Source organism: Hyperoodon ampullatus (genome assembly GCF_949752795.1).
Source record: "Hyperoodon ampullatus genome assembly, chromosome: X".
Taxonomy (NCBI): domain Eukaryota; kingdom Metazoa; phylum Chordata; class Mammalia; order Artiodactyla; family Ziphiidae; genus Hyperoodon; species Hyperoodon ampullatus.
Window position 1 is genome coordinate 59,816,773 of NC_136913.1, and position 24,947 is coordinate 59,841,719.

General features: G+C 49.3%; 1 protein-coding gene and 1 pseudogene across 9 annotated transcripts in view; one reads left to right on the forward strand and one right to left on the reverse strand.

Annotated features, from left to right (window-relative positions):
• Positions 1-24,947, forward strand: part of DLG3 (discs large MAGUK scaffold protein 3) — a gene marked incomplete at both ends in the record, with an annotated part of 59,421 nt that overhangs the window by 1,792 nt on the left and 32,682 nt on the right. For 3 of the 8 annotated variants that reach the window (XM_079727671.1, XM_079727676.1, XM_079727678.1), the window contains 10 exons: positions 1,409-1,765; positions 4,804-4,857; positions 5,123-5,173; positions 5,597-5,721; positions 5,932-6,101; positions 6,398-6,534; positions 6,883-7,027; positions 7,679-7,838; positions 9,496-9,652; positions 10,064-10,166. In XM_079727671.1, the coding sequence (XP_079583797.1) occupies positions 1,409-1,765; positions 4,804-4,857; positions 5,123-5,173; positions 5,597-5,721; positions 5,932-6,101; positions 6,398-6,534; positions 6,883-7,027; positions 7,679-7,838; positions 9,496-9,652; positions 10,064-10,166 (1,459 nt within the window). Of the gene's footprint in view, positions 1-1,408; positions 1,766-4,803; positions 4,858-5,122; positions 5,174-5,596; positions 5,722-5,931; positions 6,102-6,397; positions 6,535-6,882; positions 7,028-7,678; positions 7,839-8,445; positions 8,595-9,495; positions 9,653-10,063; positions 10,167-24,947 lie in introns of those variants that run through there. The other 5 variants (XM_079727675.1, XM_079727677.1, XM_079727679.1 and 2 more) reach the window with 3 other exon arrangements.
• On the reverse strand, positions 23,715-24,316 carry LOC307069056 (chromobox protein homolog 3-like; annotated as a pseudogene). Its single transcript has 2 exons — positions 23,833-24,316; positions 23,715-23,774 (listed from the first exon to the last, which is right to left on the reverse strand). The product of its transcript is annotated as a chromobox protein homolog 3-like (transcript).

Sequence of the window (24,947 nt, forward strand, 5' to 3'; positions counted from 1 at the left end):
ATGGCCAGGATCTGCATCCTGATTCTGTCACTTCCACCTGTGTAACCTAGCTGTATTAACACCTCTGAGCCTCAATTTCTCGGTAAAAGTCAGATAATAACAGTAGCACCTTGGTAGGGGTTTTGTTTGCATGTAAAGCACTTAGGACTTTGTGAAGACTCAATAATTGGTAGCTAATGACAAAAAGAACAGCAAAAAGGTAAGAGTTTTCCCAGCATGTCATCCTTCCTCCATCCGCCAACAGACTGAGCCAGGAGAGGCTACGGAAATGTCCTTGGATAAGTATTCCCAACTTCTTCTCCAGACACCCGGATTTCTTTCACTTCAGATCTCTTCTTACCTTTCCTTCTGCCCTGGACTTTCTTTACTCTCTTGGCATCCTGAAGCTCTTCCTGCCATCATAACCATGCAGGAGTGGAGTTGAAGAGACAGGAATCTGTGCACCAGGGACAAAAGCTTAGAGCTTTCCTTTCCTTCTGTTCTAGGCTTGAGTCCCTCATTGGTGATGGAAGCAGGTCAAGTGTGAGGTTGCAGTCATTTCGGGGCCTAGAGGTTGAGAGAACAATAGTCCTGAGGAAGAGGCCCTGACAAGAGAGTAGCCTCCTAAGCTGCCCTCTTCCTTGGTCCCGTTAGGAGAGAGCACCTCCCTCACCCTGCTCTAACGTCCCTTTGATCTGTTCTGCCGCCTCAAGTCTTTACTTCTGGTGGCCCCAGCTCAGAGCAAGCCCGGGGACCCATTGAGCATCTCCCTGCAACTCCCTCTTGGTAGTGGGGTGGGGTGGAGTGGGCCGAGGACAGGCTGAAATTGGAGATGAGGGGGCACGAGAGTGGGGGCTGAGCTCACTCGTGGCACAAGTCCCCTGTCCCTGCCCTAGGGTTGGCCCTACCCCCGATATCTGGGGAGCTGGGGCTGAGCCTGGGGGCGCCACTGCCTCTGTTCCTTTAAGGAGCCTCTGTTTAGCATTCCTGCCGCTGCCGCTGCCGCTGCCTGACTCTGCACGCTGATTGGCTGGAATCAACTGAGAAGGGAGCCAGGGAGAGATGCTCTTGACTCCACTCAGATCCATCCTGGGGACCAGTGCGGGAGCGGTCCTCGCAGCACCCAGCTTCTGCCCAGGCTCCCGCTTCTTCTTTGCCGCTGGGCCTCGGCCCAGGAGCCACGACGGGCGACACGGAGCCGCCAGTGCTGGAGGGGGAGCCGTGGGTGCGGGGCAGCGTGGGGGCAGAGGCCCCGGGACGCCCGCCCGGCCCCAGGCCCCGCTCCGCCCGGGCGCCCCCACGGGTGCCCCCCCCTTCCTGGTCCGAGCAGTGTGAGTGTGCCCGGGAGCCTGGCGGCAGCGGCGGCGGCGGCAGCGGCGGTGTGGAAACCGGCGTGGGCTGGGGGGTCCGGGCCGCGGGGGGCAGTGCCATGCACAAGCACCAGCACTGCTGTAAGTGCCCCGAGTGCTACGAGGTGACCCGCCTGGCCGCCCTGCGGCGCCTCGAGCCTCCCGGCTACGGGGACTGGCAGGTACCCGACCCCTACGGGCCAGGTGGGGGCAATGGAGCCAGCGCCGGTTACGGGGGCTACAGCTCGCAGACCCTGCCCTCGCAGGCGGGGGCCACCCCCACCCCCCGCACCAAGGCCAAGCTCATCCCCACCGGCCGGGATGTGGGGCCAGTGCCCCCTAAGCCAGTCCCGGGCAAGAGCACCCCCAAACTCAACGGCAGCGGCCCCAGCTGGTGGCCCGAGTGCACCTGTACCAACCGGGATTGGTACGAGCAGGTATGGATCAGCAGAGGGGGTGGTGGTGGGGCAACCCACGGGGGCTGGGGAGTGGGCGCCTGGAGGCCTGGGGTGCAGCACGGGTTCCCGGGGCTCCCAGCCCGCAGACCCTGAGCCCTAGCATTGCAGCTGGGCCAAGAGAGGCGGTTGGAAACGTGTGCTTCCCAGTGTGTCTGTTTGGGGGTCTCCATTTGGAGGGGATTGGGAGGAGCTGTGTGTCAGGAGGCGAAGGCATGGCGGAGGGGCACATTCTCCCGTGTGGGGGGATTGGGTTCGCCTCAGCGTGGGCGGGGGGGTTTAGCAGTGTCTCTGTGTCTGGCAGGGGGCGGGAGGTTCTGCGGGGGCTGTGTGCGGTGTGTGTCTCCACAGGAGGGGAGGTGGGGGCATGGTGCTCTGTGTAGGGGGGACATGTGTGTGTGTGTGTGTGTGTGTGTGTGTGTGTGTGTGTGTTGAGGTGTGTGGAGGAAGGCAGTGGAGCTCCTGTGAATCTATGTCGAGGAGCCCATGTGCCCAGCTTGCTGAGCTTCATCCCTTGATGCCATGAGTCCCTCTCCGTCCTAGTCCCTTTGTGTGTGAATGTGCACATGGACATGTGGGGATGTCTCTCTGAATGTGGAGGTGTCTCTGTAGATGAGGCTGCACGTTTGGCTGTGTTTGCCTGTGTGTGTGTGGCTACATGTGTATGTGTGTGAGCATGTGGCTCCAAGTGTGTGCACGCGTGTGCCTCTGTGTGTGTGTGTGTGCGCGCGCGCGTGCGTGTGCGTGTGTGGTGTCCCTGGTGAGAGGCGCTTGACAGGCAAGGGAGGGGAGGGGGAGGAGGCGAGAGACACGTCCCAAGCAAGGCTGAGAGGCTGCTGAGAAGGATGGACTCTTTTGTCCAAGCAGCTCTGAAGTGTGTATGTGTACTCAGGGGACGAGGGGGGGACCGAAGCCAGCTTCCCTGCTCCAGAACAGGCATGAAGCCTGGAGCCAGGCAAGGGGCAGCTGCTCTGGTGCAGGGACTGGCCCCGGTGGGGCATCTTCCCCTTGGGTACCGCAAGATGTGGGAGAACTTGGCCCCCCAGTCCTGACTTGGCACAGCTTGGGAACCCCTGGGTGCTGGGCACAACTCCGGCTTCCACTCCCAGCCTAAATAAACTGCCAGCTTAGAAAATGGAAGGAGCATCTGTGGGAGAAGCAGCAAAATGGAGGCTGGGCCGGCAGAGCCAGGTCCCTGGCATGCATGGCGGAGGGCCTGTCTGGTTATTCGGCTCTGCAGCCCCCAGGGTAGGGAGAGGGGAGGAGGAGGCTTTGTCGCGGAGGGCAGGTGCTGGCTGCCCCAAGCTGGTGACCGTTCTGGCCACCTCCGTCCCTCTCTGGGGATCAGATGTGCTCTCACTCAGAAGCAAAGGTTGGGGACTTCCTGGGGAGAGGAGTCCTCGGTTCAGGCCTTCTGTCCGTCCACACTGACTGTTTCCTGTGTCCCTTGCCTTGGCCCCTTGTCCTCTCCAGCGGACTCCCCTCCATCGTGGGGCCCTACCCTTGTAAGCACTCTCTTGTGCTTGTCCTGCTCAACTGGTAGATAGGTGCCCGTCCCAAGGCTGGGCCAGTTGGTCAAGGTTTCTTTGCCAGGGCTGATCCCTGGCTGGCTCCTGGCCCTGGGAGCAGTTTCCCTGAGGGGGGGTGGGTGGGAGGCTGGAGGGTGGACCAGTGGAAGCTGGGAGCTGCTGGGTCTCACCAGAGCTGGACTTGAAGCATGGCTATCACATGTGGGCACACACGGTGTACCAGATGCATACAAGAGCTACATGGAAATCCTTCTGCCTATGTGTCTGTTGCACGGTACTTCAGGCAGTGGTGTTGGTTTGAGGGCTCTTAAGAGCCGTCGGTTCTTCCTCCTGGGATCAGGGACAGGAGTAGGGCTGCAGCGAGAATCCTGCCACCAACTCCTAGGGCTGCAGGGCTAAAAGCCCCGGGGCCAGGCTCAGAAAAGGTGGAGGCATGACTAGCCAGCGCTCTCCTCCTCTCCTCCTCTCTGCTTTTGAAGCCAAAGCTGTGTGGGGTGTAGGTGGGAGGGGAAGCAGAGCAGGGCATGCAGAGGAGCCCTCACCCTGGGTTTGCAGCTTCCCTCTTCAGATGAGGAGACCAGGGGTCAGGAAAGGGGCAACACAGCCAGAGAAAGATGGGGGAGGGGCACCAGGCTATCTGGGGAGAGAGGCAAGAGGGCTCCTCCATTCTTGGGGATAAGAGTGAAAGCCAGGGAGCAGGTGCTACTTGTCTGTCCAGAATCACATTTTCACTTGACAGTGGCCACAAGTAAGCCCTGTCTGAGAGGCCATCTCTGTGGGTTGGTCAGACCAACCCTGTGTTTCCATCCCTTTCCCTTGCTTCTCCTCCTGTGGCTATTGCATGTTGAAGGCCGTGGACTCTGCTGCCAATCAGTCCATGGGGTCATCAGCTTCTTTCTCGTGGGGGCATCTTGTCCACTCTGCTCCTGTCCCACCCCTGGCTTTGCCTCTGACTCCCGAGCAGATCCCTCTCTGCTGGGAAACACAAAGGGTTTGGGATCAAAAGCCCCTTGATAGAAAATGGATTGACTTCTGCCCATTTGAGGAATTGGGTTCTTGGGGACACAGGAGATAGAATGAGGGTTCATGAGGTACTCTGAAGGGGGTGACTTTTCTTTTTCCCATGAGCTTTGCTGGGCAAGGTGATGAGTGGCCAGAACATCGATGGCCTTGGCAGCTTGCTTTACTCAAAAGAGCGTGCGGAGATCCAGGTTCTTAGCCCCTGCTCTGCCGCTAACTCCCAGTGTGCCCTTAGGCACAACCTGTGTCCTCTCTGGGCCTCGGTGTCACTATCTGTCACATGGGAGCGGTTGAACAAGATGGTGTCTGCTGACCTTCCTGCTCTGACATGGTGGGAGTCTGTGATCCCAAGTCAGGGAGAGCTGTCGTTCAGAAGGGGTGCAGGTCCCTGTCCGGGCCACTGGGTGCCCCCACGGATGCTGAGCGTGGCATGGTTTGCCTGCCATGTTCCATTTCTGCCATCCCCCTCAGACCAGCCCTGCACCCCTCCTAGTGAACCCCAAGGCCCTGGAGCCCAGCCTCTTGGTCAGTGCACCACTGGCTGGCTCGGTCCCAGACAATCGATCTGGGCTAAATGAGCAGCTGGGTTGGGCCTGATATGGCTGGAAGCGAGGGGAGGGGAGCCTCCTGAGGGTCAGCCTGTCCCATCTGTGGCCGACAGATGTCTCAGGGTGAATTCGGGCTCTCCTACTACTCTGTGGGGAGTTGGGGGACAAGCAGGTTGACCAGGGGGCGGGGGGCGGGGAACGGTGCAGGAGGCACTTAGGACCCCGCCTGTGTCTTCCCCTAGGTGAATGGCAGTGATGGCATGTTCAAGTATGAGGAGATAGTCCTTGAGCGGGTGAGTCTGGAGGTGGGGCAGGATGAAAGGGGAGGGCAGGGTTCGAACGGGGAGACGACGGGAGGGCCCTGAACCTTGGCGTCAAGACTCGTGGGGGACCTGCCTTGAGAGAATGGGGAAACGGCAGCCCTCAGAGGCTGCATCACTGCATCAACCAATCAACTGACTAACAAATATTAATTGACCTTGCTCGCTGAGGCCTGGGGAATTGGGGAGGGGATGGCTTCGCTGAGGCCTCCACGCCAGAATGGTCAGCACAGGATGGGAATCTGCCAGATTCGTGACGCATGTGCCCCAGCCCGCCGTGGCCCCTTCTGAGGCCTGGAGAAGCTGCTCTTTGGGGGCAGGGGTAGATGGGGCCCCGGAAACCCTCCCCCATGCCTTCTGCATGAGCAAACTGTGCCCCTCCACTTCCTTCTGCAGGGCAATTCTGGCCTGGGCTTCAGCATTGCTGGTGGCATCGACAACCCCCATGTCCCCGATGACCCTGGCATCTTTATTACCAAGATTATCCCTGGTGGAGCAGCTGCCATGGACGGGAGGCTGGGGTGAGGTGGCCTGGAAGCAGGGCTGGGGACGGCAGGGGCAGGATGGAGGGGAGGGGAGGAAGGCCGCCTGGCGGGCTGACCCTTGCATTAGATCTGAGATGGGGAGGGGTGAGGAGGGAGGGGGAGGGGAGGGGAGAGGAAGAGGAGGAGGCGGGAGAGGGGGTGGAGGGGCGGTGGCAGGGTGTCATGCCTCTTGGGCTTCCCCCACAGGGTGAATGACTGTGTGCTGCGGGTGAATGAGGTGGATGTGTCAGAGGTGGTGCACAGCCGGGCGGTGGAGGCGCTGAAGGAGGCCGGCCCTGTGGTGCGCTTGGTGGTACGGAGGCGACAGCCCCCACCAGAGACCATCATGGAGGTCAACCTGCTCAAAGGGCCCAAAGGTGCGGCCCTCTGGGTTCTCGTGCTCTGGCCAGAGGCCCCTGGTTGGCCCTGTAGGAATTGGAAGGGAATACCCTCACTTCCTTCCTGACTCCCTGGTGCAGCTCACAGCCTTCTTTCTTGATCTCGCATCTCACCTGTACTGACCTCGGGATGGCAGCCTGGTGTTTGGGATCCCTGGGGGGAGCTCCTATGGGGCGGGTGGCTTGGCTGGCTGCGGGGGATTGGGGTTGGGATTGACTGCGTGCTCTAACTTCTCCTTGTGTCTCTCTCCCACTCCCTGCTGGCTCCCGCACAGGCCTGGGTTTCAGCATTGCTGGGGGGATTGGCAACCAGCACATCCCAGGAGACAACAGCATCTACATCACCAAGATCATTGAGGGGGGTGCTGCTCAGAAGGATGGACGCCTACAGATCGGGGATCGGCTGCTGGCGGTGAGACAGCCTTCCCGGGGATGCCCAAATGGCGGGGTGGGGAGGTGGAGCTCTAGTAGCCTCTCCCTCCACCTGAACCTCACTCAGGGACTAGGCATCATGGGAAGTTTCAAGAGCATCATCTGAGTTGTGTGTCCCCAGGTAGCAAGGCCCTAGTCCTCTTCGTGGCTGGAACTCCCTCACCTGTCCCCCCCTCCCCCCTGCTTCTCTGCCCCTCACAGCACTGTACTTGGACCTCTGTTAGATAGAGCACTGTTGAATTTCACTGAGAGGGCACCCCTCAGTGTTCCCTGGGGAGGCCCTCCCTTCTTCTCCCCGGTGCTAGCCCTAAGGCCTCTCCTCTCCTAGGTGAACAACACCAATCTGCAGGATGTGAGGCATGAGGAAGCTGTGGCCTCGCTGAAGAACACATCTGACATGGTCTATCTGAAGGTGGCCAAGCCAGGCAGCCTCCACCTCAACGACATGTATGCACCCCCCGACTACGCCAGCAGTACGTACCAGTCTGCCCTGTCCCTGTCCTGAAGCCCTGCCCCCTGGTTTCTGGAGGGGAAGAAGTTTATGCTCCTTGTTAAGAGAGAGAGAGAAGGAGAGAGAGAGAGAGAGAGAGAGAGAGAGAGAGAGAGAGAGAGAGAGAATAAGACTGGTGCTCAGGAAAGCTGAGTCCAAATCCCAGCCCTGTCCCTTATACCTGGGTGTCTTTGGACAAGTCCCTTTCACCTGTCTTTAGTTTCCTCTTTGGCAAAAAGGAGCTAATGATATATGTGCTGCCCTCCTCATAGGACTGCTGCAAGGATCAAATGAGATCACGGACGAGAAAACCCTTGGAAAACTGTATCAGGCTATAGAGATGTGAGGGATTATTATTAGTCACACCTCTAGTCATGCCTTTCTTTGTAGATTGCCTTGACTTTAGCTCTTTCTAAGACTCACAGGAGTGAGCTCAGGATTCAGAAAGGGACTGTGGAGGAGGAACCCTAGGGGGTGGAGTGGGGAGGAGATGCCTGAGGAATCTGCATCCCTCGGTCTGGTTTCTTTACATCTGAGGTGGGGGTGGGGTGGTCGGCCCTTGGTGGCGGGTGGAGTAGGTAGGGTACCACTGGGGAGTGGTCTCGGAACTTTTCTCTCCCTTTCTCGATTCCAGCTTTTACTGCCTTGGCTGACAACCACATAAGCCATAACTCCAGCCTGGGTTATCTCGGGGCTGTGGAGAGCAAGGTCAGCTACCCTGCTCCTCCTCAGGTTCCCCCCGCCCGCTACTCTCCTATCCCCAGGCACATGCTGGCTGAGGAGGACTTCACCAGGTAAGACCCCCTCCCCCGCCCCGCCCCTCCGCATCCTACCTAGGGATGGGGCGGAGAGGAATCGCTTCTGGCTGGCCACAGGCCTCCTCGTAGTATGGCAAAGAAGAGGATAGAGCCCTCATCGCTCCTGTCTTTGGGGTCTGAGGCCCCCTCTCAGGCCCTTGGGGCCCTAAGGAGAGACAGAGGTGGCTGCAGGGACAAGTTCTACCATCAGGGGGAGTGCCAAGTGCGTGGCCCCCGTTCGAAAGTGCAGAGAAAGGGTAGGAGGGAGTGTTTAGGGGGCTGAGGAGGTGGAGGCTGCGGGATTTCCTGCCCCGAGACAGTTGCAGCCCCCTCTGCTGCAACCATTCCACGTTAGAGAAGAGAGCAGTTCAGCCGGTGGGGTTGGTCCGGGATGCTGGGAGGCTGGCGGGCCAGGTGGCCTCGCACGCAGGGAACGGCCCCGCCCCACTCTGGCGGCTGCTGCCGCCGCGGAACTGGTTGGGCCGGCAGGGGTTCCGGGGGACAGGTTTGCTGCAGGGTGGGGCCTGGGAGGCTGCTGGGCTGGCTGCAGTAGAGCCGGAAGGGTAGGCGGACGGAGTTGGAGGGGGGGAGAGCTGGAGGAGCCATGGAGAGGGCACGCAAGTTCTCAGGCTCCGGCTTGCCCCTGGGCTTGGGCTCGGCCTCGGCCTCGGCCTGGAGGAGGGCTTCGCGGAGGAGGGCTTCGCAGAGGTGGGCCTGGCCGCTCCGCTCCCTGCGGCCTGGAGGGGATGCCAGGTAGGAGGAGAGGAGGGCTTTAGCAAGAGCATCCGGGTCTCAGGGAAGGAGCCTCGCACCTGAGACTGGGAGCAAGAAAGGTAGAGCCTCGGACCTGGGGCTTCTCGGATGAAAGATGCTTAAAGTGAAGGCAGTGGGCTGGGCAAGTGTGCCGAGTCAGGTTGTATGGATATACAGGAGCCGCAGCTGCTCTCACTTGATGACACTGACCATTTACAGAGGGATTCCTTAGACATGGTTAGTTGGAGTCGGAGTGTTCATGTGTTTGTCTCCTCTCTTCAGTTAGTCTCCTAAGCTTCTTCTGGGGACCTGGGATTTCTTTCTCTCTATCTCACACATCACCCAGCAAGGGTACATAGTGCTAGCTGTTGACTAAATCTGTTGTTGGGGAAAGTAGGAGGGGTCATAGTTGGTCGGTGGATTTTTGAGACTGTGGAGAAGCATGTATAAAGTAAGTATGCACAGTTTGTGGGTGGTGAGTGCAATCAACACCAGGGCCATCCCACAGCCCCTAACTGATTCCCCTTCTTGTGGCCCAGGGTTCAAATCACACCAGTTGGTAGGATGGGAGAATCTGGGGAAGAAGAGGACCAGTTAGTGGGCTCTGAGATATGGTCTCTAGAGCCCAGGGTAGGGGTTTGTTGACCAGAGAGAGTCGGGGACTGTCCACTGGGAAGTTGACTCCAAGCCCTCAGGAAGAAGGGAGGAAGAACAACTGAAACTTGGCACCTGGCAGCAAACAGCAGCCAAGCAGGTTTCAGGAGAGAAAGGGAGCAACAGAGTATCATACCTAGGAACCTAAGTCCTTCTACAGCCATATGGGCCTTGTTCCAGGCTGGCCCTCACAGGGACAACAGTTTATACCTACTTTGTCCTGACCCTTCCACTCCTTTCCCACCAGAGAGCCCCGCAAGATCATCCTGCACAAGGGCTCCACAGGCCTGGGCTTCAACATCGTGGGAGGAGAGGATGGAGAAGGCATTTTCGTCTCCTTCATCCTGGCAGGAGGCCCAGCTGACCTGAGTGGGGAGCTGCGCAGAGGAGACCGGATCTTATCGGTGAGGAGACAAAGGCAAGGTGGGAGGATGGGAGCTATGCCAGTCTGAAAGGGAGGAGGGAAGACCTGGCTGTCTCCAAGGAATGCTTCTTGAAGTGGGGGAAGGCTAAGAGCTGGAGAACACATATTCTCTTTATAGATGTCCTTAGTGAGGGACAGGGAACCAGACTTACACTTAAGGAGAAAGTGAGTATCTCTTGGATCTTAACCCTGGCTGGCATTTGACCCCCACAAAGATATTATTATGCTAGAGATATATCCTTTAGGTCTCATCCTAGGGGCAAGGATGGGATATTGAGAAAGGCATCCAAGTAGGCTTAGAGATGGGCTACCCATCTCCCCCTCCTAATTGCTACAACAGAGGGCTCCTTTCTTGCTTTTGGGGTGGCTCATAACTCCTCTCTTTGGACAGGTGAATGGCGTGAACCTGAGGAATGCAACTCATGAGCAGGCTGCAGCTGCTCTGAAACGGGCTGGCCAGTCAGTCACTATTGTGGCCCAGTACAGACCTGAAGGTAGGAGAAGGAAGGTGGAACAAGATGATTTGGGGAGATTAGGCTTATTACTAACTGCTGGCTTTTTGCCATCATAGGTAACAAAGCCACTTGAGTAGGTCCGTTCTTACACTGGTACAGTAACCTCTTCCTCTCTCGTTTTCCTTCTGGACTGGGGTAGGTTTGGACAGCTTGGGAGCATCAATCAAGGCTGTGCTCAGAGCCTGGTGAATAGGACTGCAATGCAGCTGAAGGCCAGTAGTGGGCAGCAGTTTACGGGAGGAAGCGCAGAGATTGGGGCGACTGGAAAAAGGGGAGGGGGAGGGAGGCAGAGGCGGAGGGCTCAAGAGGCGAAGAACATAACTGTGTTCCCTGGAACAGGAGGGTAGTCCTCGGTTAGAAGGACTTGAGGGAGAAGAGTACCGACCTCTTAAGAGTGCTTGGGCCAAACCTCTATGACCCCCACTTCTCCCCTCATCAGGGTGACCGTGAAACGGCCATAAACGCGCAGAAAAGGTGATGCTAGGCTCTCCAGGTAGGGAATCGGAAGTGGACCCCCCCTTTCCCTGCTGGGGGCCTTCTTTGTGTTCTGCGGGAGCAGTCCCCCGGCTTGGGCGAGGAGGGGCCGGTTATGCAAATGAAAGCGTTTGATTGGCTGGGGCCAGCCAAGGCCCAGGTGCCGAGGTGAGCTGCGGGATAGCGCGCCTGAGCCAGCCGGCCGGCGGGGTGGCCATTGGCCGGCCGAGCGCGGCCTCCAGCCTCACGCCCCGCCCCCTGACCCAGGCGGAGGGCGGCGGGCGCCCCTCCTTCCCCCCCTCCCTGCCTCGCGCGCCTCAGGCGTCTCCTCCTCCTCCCTCCCCTCCCCTCCTCCTCCCCCTCCCCCTCCCCCTCCCCCTCCTCCTCCTCCTCCTCCTCCTCCTCCTCTTCCCCCTCCTCCCCCCCTCCTCCCGCGTGCCCCGCTTTGTGTCCGTGGTCTCCCGCGCGGGACAGAGGGGCCGGCCGGAGCTGGCGCTTTCTCAGCACTAGACCTGGACTCCGACCCGGCGCCAGGTGAGGTGGGGCGGACGGGGGTCAGGCCCCCTCACAGTCCCCCCTAGCCTCTCTACGGTTCTGTTCTCAGACTCTCTCTTTTCCCACACTGCGCCCCCAACTCTGAGCTCTCCCCGGAATCCCTGGGCCGCGTGTCCCCAGCCCCGCGCGGCGCGCGGCTTTGGAGCCCCTCCCGAGGGTCCCTCGCGGCCCCGCGGAGCAGTGCGCGCGGCTGAGCCCCGGCCGGCCTCCACCTCTTGGCCATCACCGCTCCCCACCCACGAACTCTGCCCCTTCTCGCCTGGGACCTCTGTCCGCCCCCCAGTCTCCTTCCTGCCGGCGGCTGCGCCCCCAGCAGCTACCTAATCTCGGTCCTCAGAGGAATTTTCTCCGTCTTCCCCTCCCCCACATCCGTTACTACGCCTCCTTTCCCCCCCACCCCGACCTGGCGACCTCTGGGAACCCCCGAGGTGGGCTTGGTGTTCTCGGGCCGCCCCATGCCCGCTTTTGTTTGCCAGCGTTTGCGACTGTCGCCGACTCCTTTCGCCTCCCCCTCCTCTTTGTACGGCCGGCCTTTGTCCCTTAGGGCAGGTGCTCTGTTCCGTGATGAGAATGGGGAGAGGCTGGCAGCCCTGCTGCAAAGCCGTGAGGGATCGAAAGCGCCTACCTTTGTCCTTTCCGCTGCCCCCCTACCCCTTGTTCAGCGCCTCAAGCCAGGAGCCTGAAGGCCAACAAGAGAGGGGCCTGCAACCTTATGCACTAGGCCCTTTTGATGGGGACAAGTGTAGGGAGGTGACTAACAGGAGAGCTTGTTGGTCTGAGGTAGTGGGAAAGAGGGATGCAAATGGACACTTTGAGTCATTTCTTTCCGTGTTGGGTGTCCCGCTTAATGACAAGAAACACACATTAGGGTTGTTGTTTTTATGATGCCTGCGCGTGCTGTTTGCTTCTCAGTGTAGAGCTCACCATCTGATTTTTATTAGCAACCAATATTTATCCATTTCATGCCCACAACTTAGGCAACGTAGGTTCTGCAAAGAAAATGGTTTCTCTTGCATATTTGTGTGTGTGTGTGAAGGAGAAATTGATGTGTTTCTTTCGGTTTTGCTCACTGATGCTGGGCACATGGAAACAATACTGTGAATTTGGTGGTAGTATGTTGGAAACTGGTGACTACATGTTTCTCCGAGTTTTGTTAGGAGAATGTAATTGATTTGCATAAAAAGCTGCAAGTTGTCCTGGCTAAAGGGATTCCTTCAGTGTTCGTTGCTCTCTGGGCATATTTCTGAGCATTTTTGATGTTTGTCGAGGTGCTGTCTTATGCTAGGTCTCTCTACCATTTGCCAGACAAAGCCTTTCTTCTCTCAGGATTTAGTTGAACTACTGTTGTTAAGGCTCTGCCACCCCAATCTCATTTCTTCCTTTGGTTTGGAAAATCCAACAGGGCCCCAACATGCAAAAGCTTTTTTTTTTTTTTTTTTCCATTCAAAAATGGACCCTTGGAAACAGGTCCGGAGAGACTATCAAGCATTCCGTGTTGGGCTCTGAATTTTCTTTGATAAAGTGATAGTTTTTAAGAATAAGGACTCCATGTTGATCATTTTATAATTATGTTAAATACTGTTCTTTGGAGGATTGCATCACATAGGCATTTACAAAATGAATAATCCAAATATATGTTTGTTCGCTAAAATGGCAGAGACTTTGTATGTTATTGGCCAAGTAAGTGTTCATCATTTGTATTTTTTTCACATGGAATGTGGGAGCTGGAAAGGATCACGTAGTCCAACCCCTCACTGTGCAAACCAGAACAGCGATAGGAGAGCAGGGACATGACTTGCCTAAGGTCATGAAGGGAAAGTTGCTGAGGGTCAGCAGTCAGTTTAATCCTGAAGTCCACCAGCTGGGACAAATCGTGCTTGGGAATACCTGAGAAACCTAAGACCTAGTTGGAGCAGAGGAAAGGAACTGGGAAAATAATAGAAGAGAGGGTGAGGGGAAGATTAGAGTGGTCTCCATGGTGGCCCTTGAGGCACCATTGCCAAACCAGTGCAGCCTTTAGCTAGATATCCTTTAGTACGAGAGCTTAAAAAAAAATAGCTTTGACTAATTAGAACAATCAGAGTAAGAACAATTTTTCTCCTTTTTTTAACAGCTTAATTGAGATATGATTCATACACCATACAATGCATCCATTTAGGTGTACAATTCAGTGGCTTTTTCGTGTATTCACAGAATTGTGCATTCATCATCACAGTCGATTTTAGAACATTTTCATTACCCCTCTCTTTTGAATACATAGAGATGGTGCAAGCATTGGAAGGGTGATAGGTGTCGGACAGTTGCTTCCTGATGTATCTCATCTGGGCAGTTAGGGGCTGGATGGCAGCTCTGACTTTGCTCTAACTGTGAGATTCTTTCATATATCTGGTTGCTTAATGGGTTGAACCCATAATGAAGATAGGAACCTTGTCTCTCTATTTAAACTTTGTATTGTGCCTAAGCCTGGGTGCTTTACAAATATTTGTATGATGAAGCTTTGGAAAATATTAAAATAGATATAGAAGTGCCAAATGATAAGCTACTACAGTGAGAGATGCTGTCTAATAGTTTCACTCCTGATTGCTCCAAACTGTTGTGGACACAGCAATCCTACCTATTTAGCTAAAAATAGCATGATGTTCTTGGACATGTATAATCCTGCTTAAAATTCGAATTGAAAATTGAAACAACTGGCTCTTGGCAGAGGCTCTCTTCCAATCTATTCTAAAATGAAAAATATTTTTCTGTGACTTGTGGAATTGCTCCACCAAGGGAAGGATGGTTTTCATGTTATAACATTTTGATTTAGAAACTATCTCCTACATTTTCCTCCCTAGTTGCTTTGTGTCAGCCTCTGTTTATAAACTCAGCTAGTATTTTTCTGGAAAGCCCTTTTGTTTTTAGCATAGATTCTGAACCCCAAATCAGGAGGTGAGCCAGAAATTGGTCACTAAGGTAGCTAAACTGGGAACTGATCCTTTGTGACTAGTCTTTTCAACTGGAATGTAAATCCATACAGGCTGGGGGTACAGGGAATGAGAAAGAACTAGGGTTTTCCATACTTATTTTAAAGTGCTGAAGAAGCACACTTTTCACCATGGAAACACCTTCAGGTAAGGCCTGGAAGAGTGTAAGGATCAGTGTTGGTAATAACTTGAAAGCATAAAGGGGATATTTTCCCCATAACATTTAAGTTTACCACCCCATCTCCCCTGTTTGAGAATGAGGGATGTAAACATAGGTGCCACCCTATCAGCGTGATCTCTTTTGAGAGCACAGAGGTGAAAGTTTATCAAGGCAAAGAATCAAAAGTTCTGAAACTCCTGATGCCATCCTAAAAGAAGGCTAATGTAGGGAGGGAAGAAAATGAATTCCTGTTAACAGCATCTCTACACTGAACAATTTGAAGGCAGCTACCACTGTATTTTTCTTTGTGCCCCAGCACCTAGTCCAGAGCCTGGCACATGTTTTGTTGAATTATTGAGTATGTCTATGTTCTAGATGGCTTTGTAAGCATTAATCTTCAGGATATCCCTGTGGGATAGGTGGTATTATCCCTATTTCACAGATGAGGAAAGTGAGGATCAGAGAGGTTGAGTGACTTGCTCAAGGTCCCACAGCCAGTAAGGGGCATAATCACAATTTGAAGTCAGATTTCCTGAGAACTTCGTGTCCAGGGCTTTTGCCAAGAGACCACAACGACCTCTCTCCACAGCAGAGAAGCTGTGAGCCGCCCCCCCTCTACCCAGAAGATACTCCTCTGAGACTCTTCAGGTGCCAGAAGCTGTTAACAGATGGACTAAAGCCAACTCCCAAATGTCAGCTTTTTTTTTTTTAATAAATTTATTTATTTTATTTATTTATTTTTCGCTGCGTCGGGTCTTCGTTGCTGTGTGCAGGCTTTCTCCAGTTGCGGCGAGCAGGGGCTACTCTTCGTTACGGTGCGCGGGCTTCTCATTGCAGTGGCTTCTCTTGTTGAGGAACACGGGCTTAGTTGCTCCGCAGCAACTTCCTGGACCTTCCTGGACCAGGGATTGAACCCGTGTCCCCTGCATTGGCAGGCAGATTCTTAACCACTGCGCCAGCAGGTAAGGCCCCAAATGTCAGCTTTTTAAGTCTTGATGACCACAAACTCCTGTACCAAAGGAGGAGGTAACCTGGGGGTAGAGGGGCTGCTGGAAGCCTGAAGGAGACGCCCTCTCTCCTGCAAAAGGAACGTGGACTTGGGAAGACTACCATAGAATGATATTGTGGGGGGAACCTCAGGAGGAGCCAAAAGATGGGAATTGGTTGGCTTGACTTAACAGCGAATGTGTGCAGGCCTAAGAATACTAATGCAGTAAATAGGAATTTCCCATTTCTTCAAGTGAAATAGAGTTGTAGTTGTCATTCACTTTTTTATGAACTTACAGTTCACTCATTTAAGGGTGTAATTCAATGGTGTAAAATTCACAGAGTTGTGCAACCATTACAGCAGTCAATTTTAGAACATTTCACCACCTCAGAAAGAAAAATCCTTTAGCTGTCCCCCCAGCCCCCTCCCCACCCCACTGCCCCACCAACCTCCCCATCCCCCTCAGTTCTACTAATCTACTTCCTGCTTCTGTGGATTTGCCTGTTCTGGACATTTTGTATAACTGGATTCATATATGGTCTTTTATGACTGGCTACTCTCACTTGACATAGTGTTTTCAAGGTTCATCTGTGTTGTAGCATGTATCAGTACTTTATTTCTTTTCAGGACTGAATACTATTCTATAATATGAATATATCCCATTTTGTTTATCCATTCATGAGTTGATGGGCATTTGGGTTATTTCCACTCTTTTGGATATTATGAATACTATCTTTGAACATCTGTATGCAGTTTTCTGCATGGGCATGTGTTTTTATTTCTTTTGGTTATATATACCTACTGGATCATATGGCAACTCTATATTTAACCTTTTGAGGAATGGCCAGGCTGTTTTCCATTGTGGCTGCACCATTTCACATTCCCACCAGCAGTGTGAGGGTTACAGTTTCTCCACATCCTCGCCAACCCTTGTTAATGTCAGTTTTTTTGATTCTAGCCATTCTGGTGGGTGTGAAGCGATATCTCATTGTGGTTTTCTTTTCTTTCTTTCTTTCTTAATTTTTATTTATTTATTTATTTATTTATTTATTTATTTACTTTTGGCTGCATCGGGTCTTTGTTGCTGCGCGCAGGCTTTCTCTAGTTACGGCGAGTGGGGGCTACTCTTCATTGCGGTGCATGGGCTTCTCATTGCGGTGGCTTCCCTTGTTGTGGAGCATGGGCCCATGGCACGCGGGCTTCAGTAGTTGTGGCTCGCGGGCTCTAGAGCGCAGGCTCAGTGGTTGTGGCACACGGGCCTAGCTGCTCCGCCGCACGTGGAGTCTTCCCGGACCAGGGCTCAAACCCCTGTCCCCTGCATTGGCAGGCGGATTCTTAACCACTGCGCCAGCAGGGAAGTCCTCATTGTGCTTTTCATTTGCATTTACCCAATGGCTAATGATGTTGAGCATCTTTTCATGTGCTTATTGTTTTGCTTTGCTTAGTCCCATGATTCTCACGTTGTTTACAAATTGACTTGAGACCAGAGCAAGCCAACTGTTATTACTCAGGTGATTAGAGGGAACCAGGAGGATAAGGGACTACCTTTCCACTCTTATCACTGTGTGCTGGAGGGTGTGGGTACTGATAATTTTATCTAGGAATGCTGACCTGATAAAAATGATAGGGCCCACCTTTAAAAAAAAAAAAAAACAGAAAACCCTCCAGCTTATTCACATACCGTACAATTCACCCATTTAAAGTGTACAACTCAGTGGTTTTTCGAATGTTCAGAGTGGTGCAACAGTCAATTTTAGAACATTTTCCTCACCCCAAAAAGAAGTCCTGTCCCATTAGCAGTCACTGCGCATTTCCCCCAGACTCCTCCCCTCGCCTCCCCTCACCCAAGGCAACCACTGATCTACTTTCTGTTTCTGTAAAGTGTCCTTTTCTGGCTGGTTCATATAAATGGAATCATACAACATGTAGTCTTTTGTGTCTGTCTTCTTTCTTTCAGCATAGTGCTTTCAAGGTTCATCATGTTGTAGCATGTAACACTTCATTCCTTTTTAAGGCTGAATGATACTCCATCCTCTGGTTATACCACAAGTTGTTTATCCATTCTTCTGTTGATGGACTTTTGGGTTGTTTCCACCTTTCAACTATTGTGAATACTGCTGCTATGAACCTCATGGGAGGTTTTTGTGTGGTCATATGTTTTCAATTCTTTTGGGTATATATGCCTAGGAGTGGAATTGCTGGGTCATAAGGTAACAACATTGAACATTTTTGAGGAACTGCCAGACTTTCCCAAAGTGGCTGCACCCTTTTAGGCCCACCCTGTTTTGCAAACTTAGAAGAGAGAAATATGTTAGCTTTCTTTTCAGTTTTGCCTCCTGGGGCTGAACTTTATATACAGGTGTTTGTGTGTCTGTGTTTGTGTGTGTACTCGTGTGCACTGTGCTTTTTTGTCTCGCATGTAGCCTAAGGACATGGTAGCTAGAGTTGGCAAAGAATTCTGAACCTAGCTAGACAGGTGCTTTCTTGTCCTTGTTACATGGTTTGAGGCAAAATCCTAGGAGCTTTGGTGTCTGTAAAACATCGGTTCTTCTGATGGGGTAGAGTGATTAGAATGATATAGAGAGTGAATTATTTCTTATTTATTTATAGCTTTTTAGGATTTCTTTTTAATTTAATGTGTTGCTTGTTGAAATCTTGACCTTGGTATTTACACTGTTGCTTTGTTTGTTTGAAGCTTTAGACTTATATTCCACAATAGGGTAATTGTTTTATTGGTTTTTTAAAAATTTGTTTTATTATATTTTATTTTTGGATGTGTTGGGTTTTCGTTACTGCACGTGGGCTTTCTCTAGTTGCAGTGGTGGGGGGCGGTGCTAGTCTTCATTGTGGTGCACGGGCTTCTCATTGCAGTGGCTTCCCTTGTTACGGAGCACGGGCTTCAGTAGTTGTGGTGCACAGGCTTAGTTGCTCTGCGGCATGTGGGGTCTTCCCGGACCAGGGCTTGAACCCTTGTCCCCTGCATTGGCAGGTGGATTCTCAATCACTGTGCCACCAGGGAAGTCCCCATGGGCCCCAGTTTTCTGATCTGTAAAATGAGGGGACTGTGCAAAATGATCTCACATGTTTCTTCTAACTCAAATTCTGTGTTAGGTAAGTGTAAGTGAGTTGTGAATTCAATTCACAAGTTCCTGTTTGTACCTAGACTATTGTTGAATCACAGTCTTGAGTTAATAAAGGTCTTGCTTTAATAAAGGTCTTGTCTTCCCCTCTTCTTTCCTGTGATAAGGCTTTCATCCTCTTGAAATAGATCTTTGTTCACTTTTCACTGAATTTAGATATCTTAAAAAAACAAAGACCCTAGAGATTTGGGGATTTTTCAACTTGATGAAATTAACACATTTTGTATAAATATGTGCATTGGGGATCTGGATACACAGGTGTCCTTCAGATTTTCAAAAAGGAGAAAGAGAATTTTGTAAATCTTGGGTTAAATTCCAAGCTAGATTATTAAGAGTTGTTTTTTTTTTTTTTAATGTTGAGCCTTCTTTTAATTTATTTATTTTTATTTTTGGCTGTGTTGGGTCTTTGTTTCTGTGCAAGGGCTTTCTCTAGTTGTGGCAAGCGGGGGCCATTCTTCATCGCGGTGCACTGGCCTCTCACTGTCGTGGCCTCTCTTGTTGCGGAGCACAGGCTCCAGACGCGCAGGCTCAGTAGTTGTGCCTCACGGGCCTAGTTGCTCCGCGGCATGTGGGATCTTCCCAGACCAGGGCTTGAACCCATGTCCCCTGCATTAGCAGGCAGATTCTCAACTACTGCGCCACCAGGGAGGCCCAAGGGTTGTTTTATAAACACTCAGAAAAAAGAAGTGGTGAGCACTGGAACCAGTATTGGTTCACCAAAGTCAAACGAATCATGTCAGACTGCCAAATTGCCTTGATGGACAGGGTTACTGGACTGGTAGACCAAGGAAATAGGTTAAATGTGGTATATCTAGATTTTAGCAATGCATTGGCAGAGCTTCTTTGGTCTACTCTTGGATAAGATGGCAAGGTGATAATAGTGATAATACATTTAAGTGGATTTGTCTGCAACTGGTTGGGTGATCCGTCCCAGAGGCAAATGATGAAGGAGTCAAGAGCAGTGAGGAGGGGAATTTCTAGTGCACATGTGTCCTGGCTTCATCCTTGGGCCTGTCTTTTTCAGTCTGCCTCCCCATCCCCCTCAAATTATATTTTATATTATAATATATATAATTTTAAAATATATAATTTTTAAAATTATATTTTTCCTGGATATATAAATATTACATTCAGATTTGTAGAAAATTGGAACATAACAAAATACAAAGTAAAAAAAGTTCAAATCACCTGTAAAACTACCTCCAGAAATAACCTTGTGTTTGTGTATATTTCCCTCTAAACTTTTTTTTTTTTTTTTTAGTGTTTACTTTTACTTGTTGACAGTTTGCTTTATTTATTTATTTATTTATGGCTGTGTTGGGTCTTCGTTTCTGTGCGAGGGCTTTCTCTAGTTGTGGCAAGCGGGGGTCACTCTTCATTGCGGTGTTGCGGGCCTCTCACTATCGCGGCCTCTCCTGTTGCGGAGCACAGGCTCCAGACGCGCAGGCTCAGTAATTGTGGCTCACAGGCCCAGTTGCTCCGCGGCATGTGGGATCTTCCCAGACCAGGGCTCGAACCCGTGTCCCCTGCATTTGCAGGCAGATTCTCAACCACTGCGCCACCAGGGAAGCCCATCCCTCTAAACTTTTATATATCATATAGTATGTATGTATCTCTTTCAAGACTCAGATCATTGTATTTAAGCAGTCTTATATCCATTCTTTTAACTTAGCATATGTCATGCATATTTTATTAAAATGGTTTTTAATAATTTAACAATATTCCATCATGTGTGTGCCATAATTCATGTAATCATTCCCTTATTGGAGGACTTGTAGGTTGTTAGCAAATTTTTTGATCTTATAAATAACACTTTGATGGATATCCTTGTATGAGGCTTTTTGTGAATCTGTGATTGTGTCTTCAGAATGAATTCTTTGGAGTGGAATTATTGGGCCAAAGGATATGAACATGTTTAAGACTTTTGATATATTTGATATATTTTGGTATATTTCTCCACCTCCACCAACCTTGCTAACATGGAGTATTATTTTTTAAAAATCTCTGCAAATTGGATAGGTAAAAATGTTACTTAATTCATATCTTAATTTGTATTTCTTTCTCATAATAGAATTGAACATTTGTGTGTGTGTTTGTTCATCATTTTCTTTTTTTGTGTGTGGATTGCCTGTTCATATCCTTTCCCCATTTCCCTGTTGACGTATGTTTATTAGTTCTTACTGATACGTAAAAGCTTTAAAGTAGTTAGAATATTAGTTCTTTGTCATATATATTGCAGTGGTTTTTCCCATTTTGCTTTATTATTTTATTTTATTTTGATGTACAGATGTTTTGTTTTTATGTAGTCAAATCTATCAGTGTTTTCTTTTGTGTATTTCACCTCTGCCCCTAGGTTTGGAAGGGCCTTTCCTACCCTGAGAGAAAATAAATGTCTGCCTTTGTTTTATTCTAGTTATTTAATGTTTTTCTTTTTGCATTTAAAACTTTAACCTGCCTGGACTTTATTTATGATGTAAGATAGGACACTACCTTATTTTCGCTCCAAATATTTAAGGAATACCTTGGTACCATTTATTAGATAATCCATCATTTTCCTTCTGTTTTGAAGTGCCACCTTTATTACGCACGCACACACACAACCACACGCACATGCTCGTAATTTGGATTTGGGGTTTCTTAATTCTGTTCTGTAATATTTTACTCTGGGATTATCAGAGTAAAATATGAAAAATGACCGCAGATGTTTTGACAAATAACCAGAAGGGTCTTTCTCTAGGTCTCAGTTTCTGGGTTCCTTCCACAGAAACTTGACCCAAAAGAGATTCAGTTGATACCCCAATAACTATTGTGAGAGAATTTGTGATCCTGTTGGATACTGTGAAGAACATTTGAATCTAGATTCTCAATTGACATAGTAAAACATAGAAATCAGGGAATTCCCTGGTGGTCCAGTGGTTATGTTTCTGTGCTTCCACTGCAGGGGGCCCGGGTTCGATCCCTGGTTGGGGGAAAGCCGCCGGCTGCGGCCAAAAAAAAAACCAAAAACCAAAACAAAACATAGAAATCAGTTACATTATCTCAAGTTAGCAAGCTTAGTCATAAAATGTTGTGTGTTTCGGGCACTGTGTTGCAGCATTTCTGTTAAGTGGAAAAGATTGTTGTGAACAAGAGTACCTGCTACCTTCAGGGCAAGGTATTCATTCTCATGTTTTCTAGATGAGATGTTTTGTCTTGGGGTGGTTCTTACATAGACTTTGACTTATGGGTTAAAGGAGCTAAAGGCTTTGTTAATCTTGCATTTGAATATGCTATATGAAATTCTTTTGAATTAGAGAAAAGGCCCTATTTGAAGCTTTTACCCTGATCTGTTGGGTGATCCAGAACAGGGTGAGGAGAGCCAATGGCCAGGTCCTATGAAAAACTTTTTCTTAGCTTGATGTGAGAGCAAAGCATTTTTCATTCTACTCATTTCAGGCCAGGTGGCTGAATGTCATAGCACCTTTTTATAGTATAGCACTTTTGCTCAGTGGCCCTTCCTGCATCCTCACTAAGCTCTTTAGGGGACAGAAACATCCAGTCAGTAGGGATAATCTGGATTTTTTTTATGGCATATCTTGTTTTCTGTTTTATTCCCAGTATCAGGACCCTGGTAATGTGTGTGTATGGGTGAGGAAGCACATTGTGACAGTGCAGGGACCAGAATACAATGACACTGAAGTTTCTGTTCTGGGTTAGTCATAGTTCCAAGCCCATTGTTCTAAAAGTAGAGCTGAAATTATTTTTCTTCAAGCAGCATTTGCCCATATGGAGGTCTGTTTGCAACTTTTCTGCCCCCTCATATAGCCTTAAATTCTTTTTCTTGCAATTTATACTCCTTAAATTGGTATTTTTTTGACCCAAAGAGTTTAGGATTATTTGCAGATGTGAAGATTTCCTTCTTGTAGATCATATTAAAAATTTTTATTAGACTAGTCCTAGGTTTGATTTCTTATGGACCTCATTGATTTGGTTCTAAAATCATAATTATGTCAAAATTAGAAGGGAACTGAGAAATTGTCTAGTTTTAGAGGTGTCAGATTCTTTTTTTGAATATAAAACTATTGACCACTGTTCACCAGTATTTACAATAAAATAAACAATATACAGTTGAATAACATTCTGATTACTACAGAGTTATTGTTTTTCCTGGCTTCTGCTGAACCAGTAACCCAAAATACTGAGAAGATTGAGCCTACATGTAAGAAATGGGTTGGGGTAAAGTTTGAAAAAACATGCAGGTCAAGTTTAGATTAGTAAGGTTTGTTCACTCATTTATTCCTGCAGATCCTAAATTGCCAACATCTCTAACCATCTGATTAGGTTTCCATTAACAAGTCTGAGACATTCCATGTATCACAGTCTTTCAGTAAATACAGCACAGGGATTTCAACTTCTTATAAAAGAATGGTTTGCCAAAAGGAAGCTTTAAATGTCCATTTAACTAGGTCTTGCTTGGCTAATTAAAACATACCAGAATTTTTCTAGTTTTTTCATTTGGGTTGACAGAGATAAAATTTTACTTTCAGGGGTTTTACATATAAAACTGCATTTATATGATGGTAGATATGGATGCAGATTCTGGTAGGGCTGCTTTAAAAAATTATCCAATTTAAATTGTTTACATTAATTTGTCTAATTAATTACAAAATTATTTAATTTGAAAGGTTAAGACTTAAATTTTCAATTTAAGTTGAAGTGATTTCTTATATTGCTCAAAATGATAGAATCCCAGAAACATGGGCTTATCCATGGTTGTGAAAGGCTGTTTTTGTTTTGGTAAATGTATTTAAACAATAACCAGAAAATCCCCAAACCATTTACATATGTATACACATACAAAAAACCCAGAATGGTCCTTAGGCATATATGAGTTAAATGCAAATTCTAAGTTCTGATTGAGTAATGACTATGGAGATTTTCCCCAACATTTAGAAAAGCTGTTCTCTAATGCAGAGGAAATAATATACCGTGGTATCAAACGTTCTTTTCTGCTAAAGGAAGCAACTACAGAAAGCTGCTTTTATTTGTTCAAAGTAACCAGTGCTACAGATGCAAAAAAAAATGAAAACAAAAAAACCAAAAATCCCCCCCAAAACCCAACAACTTCCCCAATACTACTTCAAAACGAACATATCAAACTTGATTTTCATTAGAATGTAGTTATTTCTTCACACTAATAAATCAAAAAAACCAAGACCCAGATTTTTGATAAAAAAATATATATGTAAAAAGCAATGCAAACAATTATTGAGCTTCATCTTCTGGACAAGAATGCCAAGTTAGTCTCTCTTCATAAAAAGCAATTACAAATAAAAACCACACACACACACACAAAAATCACACACAACCCCCCCCCACACACAAAAGCAATTACAATTTGAGGACACTTCATATTTGCCTCTTTTGCCAGCACCAAGTCTGAATATTTCCATTTCATGAGAAACATTAATTCTCCACTGCTGTCTGTGGCACCAATTATTCGCTCTGGGTTGAGACCTCTGGCAAAACCTCTCGGTTTATCAGCAGCATCTCTTTTCTTCTTTGATTTGCTATCATCAGATTCACTGTCAGATAAAAGATTTTCTTTTTGTTCTATCTTTTTCTTTACCAGCTCTTTGAGAATTAAGAAATGCTTCAATTAACTCTGGACAATCTAAATTTTCTTCCGGTTCCCAAGTATTGTCTGCATCTGTAAATCCCTTCCACTTCAGGAAATACTCCACCTTCCCATTCACTTCGCGTCGGTCCGGTACTTTTTCTACCACAAATTCTTCAGGTTCTGCCTCTTCGACTTTTTTACTCTTTCCATTCTGTTTGTTTCCCATATTTTGCAATGTAGTTTTATTGGAGGCCTTTTTTTTTTTTTTTTTTTTGGCGATACGCGGGCCTCTCACTGTTGTGGCCTCTCCCGTTGCGGAGCACAGGCTCCGGACACGCAGGCTCAGCGGCCATGGCTCACGGGCCCAGCCGCTCTGCGGCATGTGGTATCTTCCCAGACCGGGGCACGAACCTGTGTCCCCTGCATCGGCAGGCGGACTCTCAACCACTGCGCCACCAGGGAAGCCCTGGAGGCCATTTTTTATTGCAGACTTGAACAGCTATTATTCACCACCTCCGAGCTGCTCCGGTCCGGGTCTGCGGCTTCTCTTAGAGGTGTCAGATTCTTTAAATAGTAGGCCCCATAATTAGAAACTAACCCAAGTAATAGGCTTCATATTATTTTATAGAGACAAGTTTGTGATTCCAAGAAATGTTGTGCTGTTTGACGATTCATGTACTTATCACCACACTGACAGGTATCTTCTTGATGGGCTTATTTTACTTTGGGCTCCATCCATTTCTTTTGAAAACATGAGCTATGTTGTTGGGACAGATGCTTGTAATTCATACAAATCCTGAGGGTTTGCACTCCAAAGGTAACTGTAGAAACCTAAAACACAATTCATACTCATCAAAATCTGTGACTCTCTCATGAGT